This window comes from Octodon degus, unplaced genomic scaffold (genome assembly GCF_000260255.1).
Source record: "Octodon degus isolate 3935 unplaced genomic scaffold, OctDeg1.0 scaffold00350, whole genome shotgun sequence".
NCBI classification, from domain to species: Eukaryota; Metazoa; Chordata; class Mammalia; order Rodentia; family Octodontidae; genus Octodon; species Octodon degus.
The window spans coordinates 102205-119664 of record NW_004524926.1 but is presented as its reverse complement, the minus strand read 5'-3'; the positions used below and the strand labels follow the sequence as shown (position 1 = coordinate 119664).

At 54.4% G+C, this 17460-nt stretch overlaps 1 protein-coding gene across 1 annotated transcript in view; it reads right to left on the bottom strand.

The window, feature by feature from the left end:
- The window catches only part of Wnt7a (Wnt family member 7A), a 47462-nt gene extending 30469 nt beyond the window's left edge, over positions 1 to 16993 (bottom strand). The window contains exons 1-3 of the mRNA XM_004648041.2: positions 16730 to 16993; positions 14318 to 14544; positions 1528 to 1799 (exon numbers count right to left, since the gene is read on the bottom strand). Of these exons, the coding sequence (XP_004648098.1) occupies positions 1528 to 1799; positions 14318 to 14544; positions 16730 to 16800 (570 nt within the window). The 5' untranslated portion in view covers positions 16801 to 16993. The remainder of the gene's footprint in view (positions 1 to 1527; positions 1800 to 14317; positions 14545 to 16729) is intronic.
- Positions 16994 to 17460: the final 467 nt, after the last annotated feature.

Genomic DNA, 17460 nt, shown 5'->3' with positions numbered 1-17460 from the left:
CTGCACAGCCCAGGTGAGCTCTGAGATGTCAGGCCAGGCCCTGCAGTGTGCAAAGGAGTGGTAGAGCTGGGCCTGTGCCCAGGCGGCTGGCTGCCCAGGCAGCCAGGCCATGACCACTGTGACATGACCATGTGCATGCAGGTCGAGATCACATGCACCACAGCAGGACAGGATTATTACTCCTTGTGGGATTCACAATGCATATCTTAACTGCTCTGTGCCCCAGTCTCCTCCTCTGTAAAGGGGGGGGGTGTCAGTGTTGACACTGTCTCCTGCAGGCCCTGGCTGTAATCTCAAAGTCCTGCTGTTAGGAAAAGGCTGGCTCCACCAGGACAAGACCCCGTCACTGTGCCACTAGTACATGTGTGTCTCTGAGCCTTGTGGGTATCTTTAGTTTTTGCTCTTCTTATTTTTTTTAAGAACTATTGATGACAACCATTTTTCAAAACATGGTGACTGCAGATAAAAATCAGAGACTAAAACCTCAGCTTTGGGCCACTCGAGGGCCAGAGCCCTGTGTGGTTCCATGTGGAAGAACCCAGCTGTGGGGCTGAGTTTCAGCTCCCGTATTCAGGGCCTGTGAACTGGGCCTGTGTCCAGCTGTGCACTTGCCCATACCTGTGTTTGTGGTGGTGGTTGCCAGGCCAGTCATAGCAGTGCTTTGTCCCCCACCCAAGGCCAGCACTGGGCCTCCCTTCCTCTTCACACTGGCTCACAGTGCTTCCCTAGAGTCCAAACTCCCTCCTGGCCCTCCCAGACCAGGGTCACTAGGGTTGGCTCTGAGTACCTCTGCCTTCACAGGCCTGGCCAAAACCCATCCCCAACCTCAGGCTGTTGACTTGGCTGTCCAAGATGCCTGGCCAACTGCATATGCTCGAACAGTTCCTGGGGTGTCAATTCCCTTACTAGGGGCTTGATCCATTTCTCAGCAACAATGGCTATCCTTACCTGGACAGGACCTCTCTCCCTGGGATGTCCCCTGCTATGCCCTCTGAGTCTGCAGGCCCCTCTACTCCTCCTGCCTTTGGACTGCCTATGCTCATGGGAAGGGGTGTCAATCTCCACTCATCCTGGCTATCTCCACTGGGAACCCTCAGAATTATTCCTGATTCTCACATCCAGGAGCATTTGAAGGGGCAATAAAGAAGCTCTCCTTCTTCATTTTGAGCTTTAGATCTTGCTTAAGGAAACCAAGGATGAGTTAGCTGGTGCAACAGCCAGGCCCAGGGAAGCCTCCTCCTGAACCCCAGCCCTCCATTCCAGTTAGAGTTATGTGCAGCTGACTCTGTGGACCCAAAGACAAGTGCTCACGTCTATCCCTCTTCCTGTCTTGTTTTAATGGAAATTCAACCTCCGAGTCACCAATGAACCTCACATGAGACACAAACCCAACCTGCTGTGATGGACAAGCAGAATGAACACCTGGGCAGGGCCCCCAGCTACCCCCAGGCCAAGAACAGGAGGCAAGGTCACAGTATTGGCTCACAGCACCTGTGCGGAGCCCCGGTCCCCTCCCTGGCTGCCTACCTTGCGGCCTGCCTCGTTATTGTGTAAGTTCATGAGAGTCCGGGCATTCTGCTTGATCTCGCGCGCATCCACAAAGACCTTGGCGAAGCCGATGCCGTAGCGGATGTCGGCAGAGCAGCCACCCCACTTCCAGCCCTCGTCCCGGTGGTACTGGCCTTGCTTCTCTTTGTCACAGCCACAGTCGCTCAGGTTGCCCTGGGTGCAGGCGGCGGTGATGGCATGGGCCACGCCTGCAGCGATGATAGCGTAGGTGAAGGCAGCCTCCCGGCTCCCTGAGGAGGGACAGAAGAGTGGAGAGGTTCTGTGGGGTGGTTCTTGTGGGCCTGTACATCAGGCACCCAGGGAAGGCTGGACTGGTCCAGGGGACAGCTGAGCTCTGTGCAGTGGCTCCCCAGAGACTGAGCATCCACTCCTGGGTGGAGACTGGGCCTGAGCAGCTCCTCTGTGCACACACCCACTCCACTCTGTCAGGAAGGTACCTGGCCAGTGAGGAATAGGTGTATGGTCTGCCTGCCTCAGCTCTGGAAGGCTGTACTCAGAGTCCCCTTCTCATGTGATGGCAGAGAGCAGAGGAGTCCATCCTTGTGCCTGATGTAGTCACTCTTGCTCTTATGGTCATTGTCCCTACTGCTGTGTCCCCTGCTGGCTTAGATGCCCCTTCCCTGCCCTCCTTGGTAGCTCCCTTGCTGTACTGTGAGCCCCTGCAGTGGTGATGGAGGGTCCTGAGCTGGGGGTTACTGGGGGCAGAGTTCTGGGGGCGGTGTGAACTCAGTGCTACTTTTGAGTGTCTTAATGCCTCTGCCTCTTCCTTTCCCTGTACAAACGGTTTGAGAGCAGCACCTGTGTCACAGGGTGTGGACAGATCCAGGACCTGCTGGGGGCCCCTGCTCAACATTTCAGGGGAGGCCCTGCCAAGAGGTCTGAGCTGGGAACAGGTGCCTGGGGGAGAGTTGGGTTGCTATGGTGGAGAGGCTTTAAGGGATGCTGAAAGGGAGGGGATGGGAGATGGCTGCAGCTTTGCATCTTGGGGTGGGTACATTCCCTCTGCACAGGCTGCAAAGACATAAGCGCTCACTGCTGCTGCCCTCTGAACCAGACAGCTTCCCTATGCCAAGGCTGGTTGTGCTCCCAGGTTCCACCTCCACCCTGACTCACTCAGGGGCTCTGGAGTCCAGGACCCAGCTCCATGCCTCATTGTCACTTGGGGAGTCCTGTCTCCTTGTCTCCTCAGTTAGGGTATATGACTAAAGCCAGTGTTTACCCTGACAGGAAGCCCTGGAAGGGTGAAGGAGAGGGCACACAGAATGCTTAGCCTGGTGACTGGCTCAACAACGGCCCCATGCTGGACATTCAGGGCACAGGACCTCCACTTCAAGGGCCCCTTGACCTCTGGGACTTGCAAAGGGAGTGATCTGGGCATCCTCCCAGTGCCCAGCTCTGTGGTGACCGTTTCCTGAGTCCATGTTGGACAGTAACTGTGGGCAGCATGCTCCTGGTATTGTGGCGACAGAATGCTGTGGACCTGCTTGATGAAACCTGGCAATACTTTGCTACATGAAATCAAGAAGAGAGGCTGTTGGGCTCATGGGGACACAGGACCCTGGCCCAGCCATGGGAAAATAGGTTGGAGTGCAATGGGATCTCTTCACTCTGCTGGGCTCTGCAGAGGAAAGGGATTTGAATGAAGGACACAGGGGACAGTGATCAGGTCTCTGAGCCCTGCAGAGGCTGGAACAGAGATAGCACCTGATGGCTAGGATCCCAGGGAAAGGGACCCAGGAGAACCCTGCATGCCACCCAGCCCCAAGCAAGGCTCCATAACAAGCAAGGGGATACAATGCAGCCAGCGGAGTGTCTGAGAGTCCCTGGTCTGAGGAACTTGGCAGCCCCATTCTTTCCCTGACACACATTGGAAGCTCAAGCTTGTCGCACTGCATGCTCTGGGGGCTCCAAGTCCAGTGGGAACATGGACCCAAGGAGGGACCAAGAGAAAGCACCCACCCTGCCGTGGGCACCGGCTTATGCTCCAGAGTATGAAATGCACAGGAAGCAAACTCTAGGGCTGTGCCAGCAGCACGCTTAGACAGCAGAGAAAAGAGCAGTCCAGTGGGGGTGGGGAGTGTGTGGAGAAGCTGTCACTACCTTCTCCAGAGTGGAGGTGTCCTCTAACGTCTCTGTGGTCTACTTCCTTCCTGTTAAATGGGGTGACCACAGTACCCACCTTTGTATGGTGGCTGTGAGGCACAGAACAAATTCCCATTGGCCAAGCACTTAGATAGAGCTCAGCCTGAGAATGGGGCCCCAGTGCTGGCGATTACAATACGTGGAAGACAGCAGTAGTTGCTCCTCTAAGAGAGGGAGACTGAAGATAAAGCCAAGCATCTTCACGTCTCTTCACTGACAGTTGAAGAAACTGAGGCCAGAAGAAAGGTCTGACTTGTTTAGGGCACCCAACTGATGGGCAGCACCCAATTGGGCCCTAGGAACCCTACAGAGGCCAAGAAGTATCCCCACGGATGATGTCACTCCTAGGTACAGAGGGTGGGTATCACAGGGAAACCTGCTTCATCAGCCCAAGGGTAGAGTATAGGGAGGGAGCAGGGAACCTGGCCTGAGGCCTGTCCATCTCCCAGATTCCTGTCTCAGTTTTGTGCACACCTCTCCTCCACCACCCAGCAGGTGACCAGTCCTGAGTATCTTAGAGGCCTCTGGTCAGCACACAATGATGCAGGGGATCACAGCTTGTGCTTCACCCCTGCCCCCGGCACACCCAGGACACACCTCCCTCACTGCCCTGAATTCCACTTGGATCCCTAGACCAGAGGAGAGACTGGCCATAGGCTTCCTGGGTCATGGCCTCCCCCTCTCTGCCGCATGGCTCCTCCCCTCAGCATCTGCTTGTTGCAGGGCTGACAAGCAATGCAGGATTGGTCGTGCCTTCAGAACTTCTATGGACCCAGGAAAGGAAGGGTCTCTGCTGACCTTTAACAGTAGCTTTGTCCACCCACTTTAGCCTGGGACTGTCTGGTCCTATTGTTCGCACTGGGCTGTGTAACTGACACCAGGCCTGGGGAGTTCTTTGAATCTCTGGGCCATGGGCACAATGACAGTAACTAGTATCACAGGTTAGTGAGCAGACAGACTTGCAGGAAGAAGGTGAGGACATAGGCACACCGGAAATGCTTGGGAAATGTGGCTCCTGCATCTGTCTGCTCAGCCATCTTCAGGTGCACAAGAGGCAGGAGCCACGGGGGTCTTACTCCACCCTCCTCCATCATGCCTGAGGGAGAGAAGGACCCACACCTGGGCTCCCATGTTATCCCTGCTGTACAACTGAGTGACTTTGGGCACTCACTTTTCTGAGCCTCAGTTTTTCCATGTGCAAATAAGTCCAATCCTGAAGGGAGATGTAGATATCACCAGCCACACAGGTGTTTAAATAAGCAGTAGCGACTGGCACAGTTGGTCCAATGGATGAACCCTTATGCTGGCTCCTTGGTAGATTCTTGTTTATGGTCTCCAGATCTGTGCCCCCACTGCCCCTCTAGAATATCATTACCTAGAAGGCAAAGGCTTTGTCATGATTCTCGATGTGTCCCAGGACCTGACACATAGAAAACACTCAGTAAATATCCACCCAGAGAGTAAATGAATGAACAGAAGCTCTGAATGGTGGCCCCCAGCTGCATGGTCATCCCTGATGATCTACATAGCCTTGTGGGAAAGGGGGCCTCTTATCCTTGGGACATAGTTTTGTGAGGAGCTAAAAACAGCACCCCCATTGTGCATGTGAGGAGATCGAGGCTTAGAGGACTCCTCACTAGGCTGGTGTGGACCCCAAGACGAATTCCAACCTCTTCTCCCAGTCCCGGGCCCTACACCAGCAGCTGGCCAGAGGATGAGAGGGCTTAGGAGTGTGGGAAGGGTGGGCTGGAGAGGCTCATGGTGGGCTCTCTGCACTGCAGCCTGTAGCAGCTCCTGTGGTGACACTATTCTCTACGATTTTACACTGGGGGAGATGGGGTCTGTGGGGAAGAAAAGTGATTTGCTGACTCTCCACCTAGAAACTTCCAGACCTGGCCTTAAGGGCCCATGCTGGGCAACTCCTGCCTTGGCCTCCTCCCCTCCAATCCTGGCCATCCTTTGTGTCCAGGAACCCATGGAACAGGATGGGGTAAGGTGGTCACTTTTGTTCAGAAGTGGTGTTCAGTTACCAGTTACAATAAATTAATGTTACTAGATATCAGTAAACAATGCTCGGGCCCTGTAGAGTAGGATACTTTGCTGAGCTCAGAGTATAGTGAATGGCAGACAGCAAGCAGAAAAGAATCATGGAGCCCTGAAATCTGACTCTCAGGGTGAGGAGGTACCTCCAAATCCGTTCAGTCCAGCCTCCCTGACCAGGCAGACAAGCAGGGGAAACCAAGGCTCAGAGAAGAGAGGCAATTTTCCTGGGCAGAGCTCAGGTGCCAACTCAGGTGGGGATGGTGCTTTTTGAGACAGAGTCTCACACTATAGGCCAGGCTGCCCTTGAACCGGCCTCCTGGGTGCTGGGATTCCGGGCCTGCTCTCTGGCCCCAGAGGCATGGTGCCTCCTCTAATCACACCAACTCCCTGCCCTTGCTCTTCCTTGGATCCTCCCATGGGGCTGGCACTGGACACTGGGCTTTTTGGGGGCTGTGTGTCACCAGGAAGGGCCTCCTCACCCTCCTGCCCAGGCAAGAGAAGAGCCCCCTCCTACACCTTAGGGACCAAGCATGTGCCCAGTCCCTTCTCTGAATACCTACTTAGTGCCAGGCACAGTACTGGAAACTGGGAAAAGAGACACCAGGACCCAGCCATGGCAGAGGGAAAGGACAGTGGCTCTGAGGGTGTGACCTGCCCTGGGGCAGTGAGGCGGGGGCCAGAGAGAAGGCTGGGCTCTGGTGGTGTGTAGTGGCAAGTCCCTCTTCAGCCTTCATCCAGCTGGGTGACTTATGCAAGCTCTCTACCTCCCTGAGCCCCTGCTGCTCCATCTGTTAAATGGGACTCCAGGCTCCCTGCCAAGTTTCTCTGAGGATCCCGCAAAACTTCCGTGTCCAGCGCCCTAGAAGGCGGTGGCTGAGCAGTATGTGTTATCACTGAGGTGAACATGGGGCCCAGCTGACGCCCTATGTTCCAGCTCCATGATGATCCCAGCGGGGACAGAGGAAATGAACTGATGTCCAAGCCTGCCTGAAAGATTCCACTCCACCGCCCTGCAAATGGCTTGCACCGGAATATTATCTGGGTATATTTACGATATCTTACTGGAAACCACAAAGTGCATTGTGTTTTTTTTCTCTTTTGCTATTTAAAGCCAATGGGTCAGAGAGCAAGCAATCAGCAGTGACACAGGCTGAAATATGTGATGATTTGGAAAATATACAGATGGAAAAAGGTTGGCCCTGCCAGCCCTGTGCCAGGGCAGCTCCCTAGTCATGTGGGTTCAGAAGGCCACACATGGGCATCCATGTCCAAAGGGAGCCTCTCGAGGCACAACTGGAAGATTTGGGGCACAGGTGTCTGGGATGAGTCTGGTGAGGTTACAGCTCCAGAGTCAGGAAGTGGGGGACATCCCGTGCCAGTCCCCAGGCTCTGCCGTGCTCCCTTGCCTGAGTTCTGTCCACGGATCTCTCTTCCCCAAGCAAGGCCATGGTGTGTGGCTGACCCTCAGCATGCTCAGGCTCTGCTTCAACCTGAAATGCCCTTCCTGCCCATCTGCTTGGTAATGGAGGGGGCTGTGAGTGTGGCCAGGTGGTTTCAAAGCAGGTCCCGGAGGCCCCCAAACCTAGGCCCCCCGCCTGCTTCCATGTCCCAGTGTGGCTGGTCCTTGGGTGAGTTAACCTGCCCAAGGCTTTAGCTTACTGATTTGTAAAGGGGGAATAATAAGAAATCTATCTGGCTGGCAAGACTGTGGGAAGATCAAAGAAAGCAATGCTCACACTTGGAAAGGAGGATCAGTAGACAGCAACTGGGGTGGGGCATGTTACTGCTTAGTATCGCGTGCACCAAGAGGCACCGTGGTGGTGTCCCCTCTCTGTCTGTGGCCCACGCCTTATCCAACCATGATTTGCCTTGACTTGAATTATCATTCTCTCCTCATAAGGTATGGACACCTGGATTATTGATCTGTGAAGTCCCCACAGTTGAATGAATGAAAGTGTGTGTGGTGTGTGTGTGTGTGTGTGTGTGTGTGTAAAAGTGAGTATGGGTGTGAAAGTGAGTGAATGTGTGAGAAAGTGTGAAAGGGACTCTGTGTGTGTGTGTGTGTGTGTGTGTGTGTGTGTGACTCTACCACAGGAAAGCTGGAGAGAAAATGTGACAAAAGGCTCATCTCAAAGAATAGCGTCAGAAGAGCTAAAACCCAGGATGAACTGAACCTTTCAAAAAAAAAAAAGTGCAAAGGAGACAAAAAGTCCTTTGTTAGCTGTGTTTGAAGCAAGAATGAGGGAAAGAATAGGTCTTTTGCTTGGGCAAGATGGTGCATTGTTAAGAAATGGCAGCGAGAAAGTGGAGCTGGCCACCCCTGGCTGTGTCTTCCACACCAGCCAGGGCTTCACCTCCATCCCTTCGGGCCCTTGTGAGATGTGGGTAAAAGGACGGAGGTGTTTTGGGGACTTACTGAATCCTCAGGCAAGGGTCGCTGGCCCCAGAGAGTCATCTCAAGTGACAGCCCAGAAGAGAGGTGGCGACACCCTGGACGGAAGCAGAGCCCAGAAATGCATCAGTTTTCCAGCTGGTAGAGCAGGTTGGACTCCAGGGGCTGGGTCCTGGGTCATTTGTACCCATCCCTGGAAAAACTCTGGCAGGAGAGGACTAAACAGGAGTCCATGAGTATGTGGAAAAGAATAGAGCATCCCCAGGAGCGCACGTCGGGAAATCACCATTTCCATTTTGGTGATAATGCTGGAGACACAGCAAATTTCTCTGTATTCAAAGAATTTGATTATCATCCTACATCCTGTCTCCCTCTGATTAAATCCCCTGGACAACTCCCCTCTAGAGCAAACCCTGCAGAGCTGTTTGGTCCCCACCTTTTGCCACAGCCTTTTTCCACCCTCCCTCCCTACTGCTCTGCAGCCCAGTGTGCCCAGACATCTCTGAATACCCAGGGTCCTGCCTGGGTCACAATACTATGCCCTGTCCCAGGTGACACCCACAGTCCACCTGTCCATCCACCCAGAGCATACTTCAGTCCTTTCTGTCTGTTCCCACAAGACGGCAGGTGTCTTGAGGCAGATCCTTGGATCCTGCATGCAGAGGTTCTAGCGCAAGCCACAGAACAGAAAGTGAGCGGGCAGGTGGGTGTGCATGTACAAATGGGGTCTCAGCGCATCAGCACGCAACTTACATAAATTTAACCAAGTGCACTCAGGGATAAAATGTAATTGTAGGGCTTCTATTTTGAATATGTACCGTATAGCTGAGCAGTGCATTACTCTATGTACTTAAATAGCAACGTTTACATAAATATTTTACTGCACATGTATAGAAAAGGTGAGGTTCTGAGTTTATGGATGATGGAGAGGACTTTCAAGGGTAATGTTGATCAGAATAGACATCACCACACTTGTCCATGTTGGAAGCTCAGAGGTGCTTTCTCTCTAACACTGGGGAAAGATATGGGAATTTGGGTGTTTAGGATACTTGACATAGTCCACCCCTTCCTCCCACTGGAGGCCACGGCAGAGGTGGAAGACAGAGCTAGAACAGTTGATCAAATCAGAATTGAAAGATGGATGTGTGAAAATGCTGGGTTAGGACAGCTCTGAGTGAAAATGTGTGGGAATGAATCTCTTGCCCCTCTTGTATTTTTGGGACAGAAACAAAAACATTCACATTCAGGACAAAAAACAGAGTGCTTGCTACATGTGAAGGGCACCCAGCCCTGGCATTCAGATCTCCAGGGCTCAGGGCAATGTGGGTACACAGGATAGAAAGGGCTCATGTGTTTATATGTTCTCTGAGTAACCACCATGTGCCAGGCCTGGGGGGCAGCAGGGAATAGGTAATAGCCTAGATGGCTCATGGCTCTGTGCAGCTTCAGGCTGGGGAAGGATGAATATTGGACTCATTCTTGCATAAATAAGCAAAATCACTTTCCAGAATGGCAAGTGTTGGAAAGATACCAGCACTGGATGACCTATGAAAGAACTGTTTCACATGAGGTGGTCAAGGAGGGATTCCTGGAGGAGGAGACCGTGAGGCAGAGGCCTGCATAATACCAGAAGGGAAGGTTACCCTCACAGTGCCAGGGATGAGTCAGGGTAGGAAGCAGTGTGGACAGCTTTAGGGATACACTTTGGATGCACTTTCTACTGCACCAAGATTGATATTGACAGCACATGTCCCCAGTTACTTGCACTAGTTCTCATGCAAGACGGGCACACAAGCCTCTGCCTCATGGAAAGTGATACTCTCTGATTGCCCCAATCTGCTGGGTGCCAGAGTCTTACATACTATGTCATATAATGCTGCTGCCACCTAGCAGTATCATAAGGCATCATGTGACTGCTCCCTGCTACAGATGGACAGATGCCCAGGGTCTTGAGCAAAGGAGAGTGGGATAGGATGGAAACCTGGCCTGTGACTGTTCCAGAGTTCACCTGGCTCCTGCACAACCCAATAACCTGACAAGAGATTCTCAAATACACAGCAGCCTGGGGAATCTCAGATCACTGGGAAGGGGCCTTTCTGCAAGAGGGGCTTATTGCAGAGCTTGCTGTAACCAACAGCCTCATGACTTTGGACACCTCCCCCCTCACTTGAGGAAGGAATGGAGGTGGACATCATTCCTTTTAGAGGTGATGAGGATAGTGTGAGGTGATCTATGAGAAAGGACTGTCTCAATGAAGGACATGTGGTAGGAGGCAGTGACAAATGGAGGCACTGGCTGGGCTAGCTCTGGCTCCCCTGGGCCATGACTAGGGACAACCCTGTTGGCCACACCTGATGGAAAATCAGAATCCAAAAGAGAAATGAGTAGAAGTCAAGAACAGGAGCTCAGGAGAAATCTGATAGAAGAGCTTTCAATGCCTTCAGGTCTCAGGAAAATGTGATCCAAGGAGTGAGTGTGATTTTGATTCATATGTTCCACTAATTTAGCTGGGCAAGGATGCAGAGTCCTGGCCCCTCTTGCATTGGGCAAGCCATGCAGCAGCAGCAGCAGCAGCAGCATGCTGGAACAGTGGGTGTGGAACCCTGCACAATCATAATTGCTACAAAAATGAAATTATTTACTTTTGGGTGATATAAACAGATGACAAATTAAAGATGAGACAACAAAAGAGCAGGAAGATCCAATTCAGGAGAGAGAGTATTTGGCCATTAGTGTGGCCCTCCATATAATGGGTGTCCTTACAGAGAGGATGTTAAGATAAAGAGACACCAGAAGCCAAGGAAAGATCATGTGAGGACACAATGAAGAAACAGCCCTGTGTAAGCCATGGGCAGATGCCTCAGGAGAAGCCAGCCCTGCTGGCACCTTAGTCTCAGGTCTCTAGCCTCTGGAACTGTGGGAATCAATGCCCATTGTTTGGGGCCCAGTCTTGGTACTTTGTCATGGTAGCGTGAGCAGCGTGGGATACAGATGAGTAGTCCTTTGCCCTGAGAGAAGGGATTCCCAGGCCTGGCCAAAAAAGCCTGCTGCCCTTGGCCACTGTGGTTGATTTGGGAAGGACACATGACCAAGGCTCAAGCTCATAAACCAGTCCAAGCAGACTAAGCACTGGGCTTCTGCAGGTGTTACCAGAGAAAGGCCAAGGCCCTTTCCTGGAAGCCTGGGGCCTGGAAGCTGTGGTGTTGGGCTGCAATAGCTGTCTTACTGCCCCTGGAGTGGCCCTGGGGTTGCTGGAAGGCAGCACCAGACCTCTTGCTTTCAGGTTCCTGACATAATAAATGGTTCTTTCCACCTGGGATGGCTCAGATTGGGTTTGCTTCTTGTATCTACAAAGTCTCTTGCTATTACCTTCTTAGATCTATATGGGAAAGTCCAGAACAATCAGCAGGACAGAGCCAGAGCTGGAGCACAGACAGAGCTACGGACCAGCATGGAGGGAAAGATGGGGGTAAGAGGGAGCCCTCATGTCTCTTAGGGTGGGGAATCTGTTGTGGGTTAGCATCTCTCCCAGCATCCATTTTCCTCTTCCTCCTCAGTTTCACAGCCTTATCTAGTCTCATGGCTGCTAGGAAGACTATATTTCCTAGCTTCCCTAGCAGCTAAGAGTGGCCATGTGACTGAGTTCTGGCTAATGGGATGTGAGCAGATTTGTAGGGTGCAGCTTCTGGGCAGACTTGTCAAGAGTGACAGCTCCAAGTCAGTGACAGTAGCCCTGATCCTCACCCTGTAAGGCAGCCCTAATTAGCCAAGTTCTAATCAACCTGGGGGTTGGATGAAAGCACAAACGGGAAGCCAGGTAACCCCCAATTTGAGCATCTTGTCCTGGTACAGGACAAGAAACATCAGAGGGGAAAGGACTCCTTGAACTGTCAAGGTCCCAATGTCACTATCACCTCGCAGTGGCCAATGTTGTTGCCAATCTGAAGCTGGATCCTGTTACTCCCCAGCCCTATTCCCTTGGCTTTTCTCCTGTCACACAAAGGGAAGCCCAGACTACTGCTGCCCCAGGCTGACAGTGCCACATGGCCAGCTCCTGGCTCTCTACCCCCTGGGTCTCTCCCAGCCTGGGGAAGTCTGGAGCTCAGAGGTGACTGCAGTATGTACTCCATTCACCTCAAGTCCTCTGCATGTACTGCTCCCTCTGACTGCGTGCTGCTCTCAGTCTCATCCTAGCTCCACCTCTCCTGAACCCAGAAGCCTTCCCTGATCACACACACTGGAACAGACCCGGCAGCCACAGTAGGCACATAAGAAATACAGGTGAATGCATGAGCAGATTAGTGAATAAAAAGTGTTTGTATCCACCCTCTAGTTAATTGTCCAGATTTGCTATCAGACTGAATCTTATGAGGTCGCTGTTTGGGTGGGTCAGTCAGCATTGAATAGGTACTATTTCATACAGTTCAAGCTGTACTTTGGCAGTCATGCCCACACTCAAATTCCTCTATAAGCTCCTGCCACCTGGAAATTCAGCCTTCTTCAGCTGCGCTCACATGCCATCTGGCTCTGCCATCAAGCCCTTGCCAGCTCACCCAACTATCAATATTTCCTGGGGTTCCTTGGGCTCTTCTTAGGGTTTGAATTCCTGAGGTCACTTCTACCTGCTCTGGCCACAGACCCTTCTTCATCCTTAGAGTAGGCTGGGAGGTCTCCTCCTCTACAGCCTGACTGAGGGGCCCAATCAACAACTACATCAGTTACACTGTCCCAGGCCCACAGCTCTGCCCCATGGCCCAGCACTATTCCCTTGTGGTCCCTGCACTGGCTGCTCCCATTCCCAGCCTGAATTCACCTAGTCCGGGGAGAACGGCTACTCACTTTTTCTTACTTTGGGCAAGTCCTTTCTAAGCTTCAGTTTCCTCCTCTGAACCATTGCACATACCAGCAAAGCCAAGATATGTAAAACAGGGCCAGAGCCCTAGCCTGGGTCCCAGGAATGGGAGGTTTGAGCAGCAAGAGGTGGGTATGTGACAAGTAAGCAGAGCTCAGGAGATGCTCTGGGGGAGTGTCACATAGAAGGGACAGGGCCTGGGGCCATGATGAGGGTACAAAGGCATTAAGGCCCGAAGCAGGAGCCTGCTTGGCACATCTGGGATAGAGGATGGGGGTGAGTGAGCAAGGGATCAGGGCTATGGGAGAGATGGGGCCAGAGGTCAGCAGCGGCCAGAGGAGCAGCTGGGACCTCATTCTGCTGGGAGGGCGCCTCCAAAGGATTTAGGCAGGGTGGTGGCAAGACCTGATTTCCATTTAAAAAGGATCTGCTGCCTGCTGGTAGCAGAAATGTCTTCAGAATGGCCAGAGGCAAGGAGACAGGACAGGGTGGCCTGGGGCAGTCTGGGAGCTCAGAGGTGACCCAGTGTGACCTCAGGGGAGAGCAGTAGGCTGGAGCAGGTGGCTAGATGGGAGCATGACTTTTCAGTCACTCCCACTGGCTTCAGGGTGGCTTTAGAGCAGTGAAGGTGGAAGGCTGAGCCCCCAGGCTGAAGGCTTCTAACCCTAGCCTTCTGCTACTGGGCTGGGCCTCCTGGAAACCAGCATCTTTCTCTGCCCCCTTTCTAGCAGCAACTTCTCAGAGGTTGAATATGTGGTTCAACTCTTTGTGTCTATCTTTGCACGTGTGCACTCACGCCTGCCTATCTGCACATACCATTCCGAAAACACAGGGGTTGCAAAATCAGAAGCTCCCAGAGTCAGGCACACTATGTTGGGATTGTGCAAGCCTGGCCGCCGGGCAGCAGTAAGGAGTGGTGGGGACTGTGACCTCAAAGACCTGCCTCAGCTCCACCTGCAGGACTCTGGGTTCTCAGCTCCACTCTATTATCCACCAAGTGGGCAAGTGGGCACGTGTCAGCTCTCAACAGACTTGTTGTTTTTCCAAAGAAGCTAGAAATCCAAATTTTTAGGTGAAATGGCTCATATTAAAATGTGGGCTTCTGTTTAAAACAACAATCTTATTGGCCAGTGACTGTTTGGGCTGCTTTTGATGGTTTGCTACTTTGCCCCTAAGTGGTCTGGGTGGTGCGGCTTCAAACCAGTCCTTACACCTGCAGGTTCCTGTACTGAGGGCATGGTCTTGGCAGGTTCCCCAGGGCATGACGGTCTCCCCAAAGCCTGGCAGATCCTGTTGGGGGCATGTGGGTGAGCACCTACCCACTTTGAGCTCCTTCCCGAAGACAGTACGCTCTCCCAGAGCTGAGCAGTTCCAGCGGCCGTTTCGGAACTGAAACTGACACTCGTCCAGGCCCATTTGTGAGCCTTCTCCTATCACGATGATGGCGTCGGGCCGGCTCTGGCAGATCGCCCGCTGTCTGGGAGCCAGGCCTGGGATCTTGTTACAGATGATGCTCGCGCCCAGAGCTACCACCGACGAGAAGCCACTGGAGGGGGCACAGAGAGACAGAGGTTGAGACCCAGAGGAAGGTGCTGGCTGGCCTATGCAGGAGGTGGTGGGGCCCCTTCTTGGCCACTGTCACGGTGGGCTCCCGTGACACTGGAGGTGCTGGAGGAAGAGCACCTGGGACCGTGCAGGGCATGTATTTTGGCTTCAAGTCAGCCGAACCTTAGAACACTAGCTTAAAGCATCACCAGGATGTCTAACTCAGTGGACACTGTGGATACAGATGGGTGCCCTATCACAGAGGAACAAGAGACCAGCTCCTACAACTGCCTGTACTTCCAGGCTGGGTAACCTCGGACAGAATACACTCCCTCTCTATGCTTCAGATTTTCCATCCTAAAATGAAGGTGTGGATACCTAGGCCTCACTTTCTGGGGCTTCAGTAAAAATTCAATGTGTGAAAACATGGAAAATGCTTAGGAGGTGTGGGACACCCTGTGATACCCAGTCAGTGTGCTGTAAGTACTAATGCTTGAGCATCTGAGGTGGCAGGGGAACTATTCAGTGGAATAACCTGACTAGAAGCAGGGAGGAGCTGATTCTGGGGACTGGAAGGTCTCTCAGAGACTTCTTGTGCCCACTTTATAGATGGGCAAACTAAGGCTAGGTGAGCAGCAGATGTGGCCCGGAGTCACCACACACCTCTCTGACTCAACCCTGCCCTCTTTCCTTCCTTCCTTTCCTCCTTCTTCTTTTGGACCCACAGGGGAGCTGGGCATCTCCAGGCCTAGAGGCCAGAGTTGGGGAGAGGGGTCAGGGCAGGATGCTGGGGCAGCCAGGAGAGGTTATTTTTTTGCTGTTTTTCTTTTCACTCTCCCGTCCCCAATGTCTCCGCCCCCTTTCCTAATTAAAAAGCAGATAATGCAGCCTGCAGCCAGAGCCAATGGGCCAACCTGCTTCCTGGATGCTGGGCGAGCTCCAGGTGGCAGGGAGCGGGCCAAGATCAAGATTAAAGCAGGGGAAAAAGAAAAGCCACTCAGACGCGGGCAAATCAATAACACTTAAACTCATCGGCAGGCTAGAAGGCAGGCTAGAAGGCAGGCAGGCAGGCAGGCAGGCAGGCATGCAGGCAGCGCGCCCCCGCAGCCTCTCTGCTGGCCGGCTGGTGGCTGCCTGGCCCTTTCTGCGCGCACCTGATCATCGCCAAGGCGCCTCCAGTCCCGAAATCCACGCTCCAGAGATCGTGGGGCGGGGAAGTGCGAACAGGGGTGGCAGTGACAAAACAAAGGAGCTGCCACGCACACCCTCTTACGGCCCCTGCAGCCCCGCCTTCCCCTAAGCAGCGGAGGCAGGTTCACTGCAGGGGCCAGAGGGGCAGGTCTCCAAACTGCCAAGGTGGCCCTTGGCGTCAACAACTCTATCCTCACTAGAGCCCCCGCCGCCACACCTCCCCATGCCCAGCACACAGTTCCTGCGTACAAAGAAAGGCTGGCAGTGCATACGCGCGCAGGACGCGTCCCACGCCACCCTCCGCTCCAGCCAGAGTGCCCAGGCCACCCCAGGGGTGGGTAGAGTGCAGCCTGAGGCTGCTCCGTTCCGGGCGCAGGGTCCGCGGGACCGGCGAGACTTTCCCTCTGTGGGCGCTAGCTGGGGATTGCAAGGGCTGTACCCTTCCTTGGCTTGGAAAGGGCTATGGCGTGCAAAGGTCTCTGGATATTGTGTAGTATCTGCTCTGAGGGGCCGGCCGTTTGCTTTGCCTGTGACCATCCCCGCCTCTGGACACCTGTCCTCTCTATCTGCGCTGCTGCCCGCCTGCCGATTGAGCACTGTCCCATCGCTGGGAGAGGCCGTGCTCAGTTCCTAGTGCCCCAGGAACACAGACAGAGAGACTGCGATCCCAGTTCAGGGGTCTCGCCAGACCTACTGCTCCCACGGTCTGTAGGGTCACAGGGAGAGCGACCCTCGGCACCAGCCGATCCTCTCTAGAGTCTCAGGTTAGGGCACCCTAATGCTGCCCCAGCTTTTGGTGGGCGTCCTTAGGTGTAGATCCCCTGCCCACGTCTGTCTTCTGTGCACGCCTTGGGTACTGCTCTCGGGGCTTCTGTGTGCCTCCCTCTCCGCGTACCCCGCACCCCGGTCCCTCAGCTGGCTTGAAGTCGGTGGCCGCGGGCTGCGCGTCTCCCTCCTAGGCTGGCCAACTTCGCTGAGACCTGCTGGGTGCTTACCCGATCCGGAGGTAGACCATGCCCAGGCTGAGGAAGAGGTGGCCCAGGCAGCGTCGCGCCTTCCGGGTCATAGTCCCCGCTGGTGGTCGGGGCCGCGGGCCGGGAGTCGCTGATCCCGGGGGCCGGCCCCGGCGGCGCAATCCGCATAGCCCGCCCGGGGCTCGGGCGAGGTCCCAGGGCCGCTTGTTTTGCGCCTGTGCGCGCCGGGGCCGAGACGCGCGGGAGCCGCGGGCGGCGCGGAGGAGCTGAGCGGCGGGTGCTAGTGCGCCGAGCCGGGGGTGCGGGACGCTGCCGCCGCCCCTCCTCCCTCCTCCCCCGCTCCTCCCCCGCCGCCTCCGAGCGACCGCCCAGGCGCGCTCCCGCGGCGCTCCCTGCTGGCACCCGGGCGCGGGTGCGAGGAGGGAACCCTCAGGGGTTGAGGGGTTAGGTTCTGCTCGCCCCCTACGCTGTGAAAACTGGCAGGTTCGAGAGAGTGGATGCGCAAGATTGTGTTGGGTGGAAAGGATCGGGCTCTGCGGAGAACCCCGCGCTGTCCAGCTGCCGGTTCCCAGCCACTGGGAACCACAGGGAGCTGGGGACCGAAGGACTCACCGGGTCTTCCGCTGGTTCCGGGTAGCGCTCCTGGTTCTGCCGGACTGCAACTAGCGCGGAGGGTGCGGGCTCCGTGTGCGCTTCCGACACCAAGGCCATTTGAGGGTGGGGCGCAGGTGGGCCAGGGGGCTCAGGTGGGC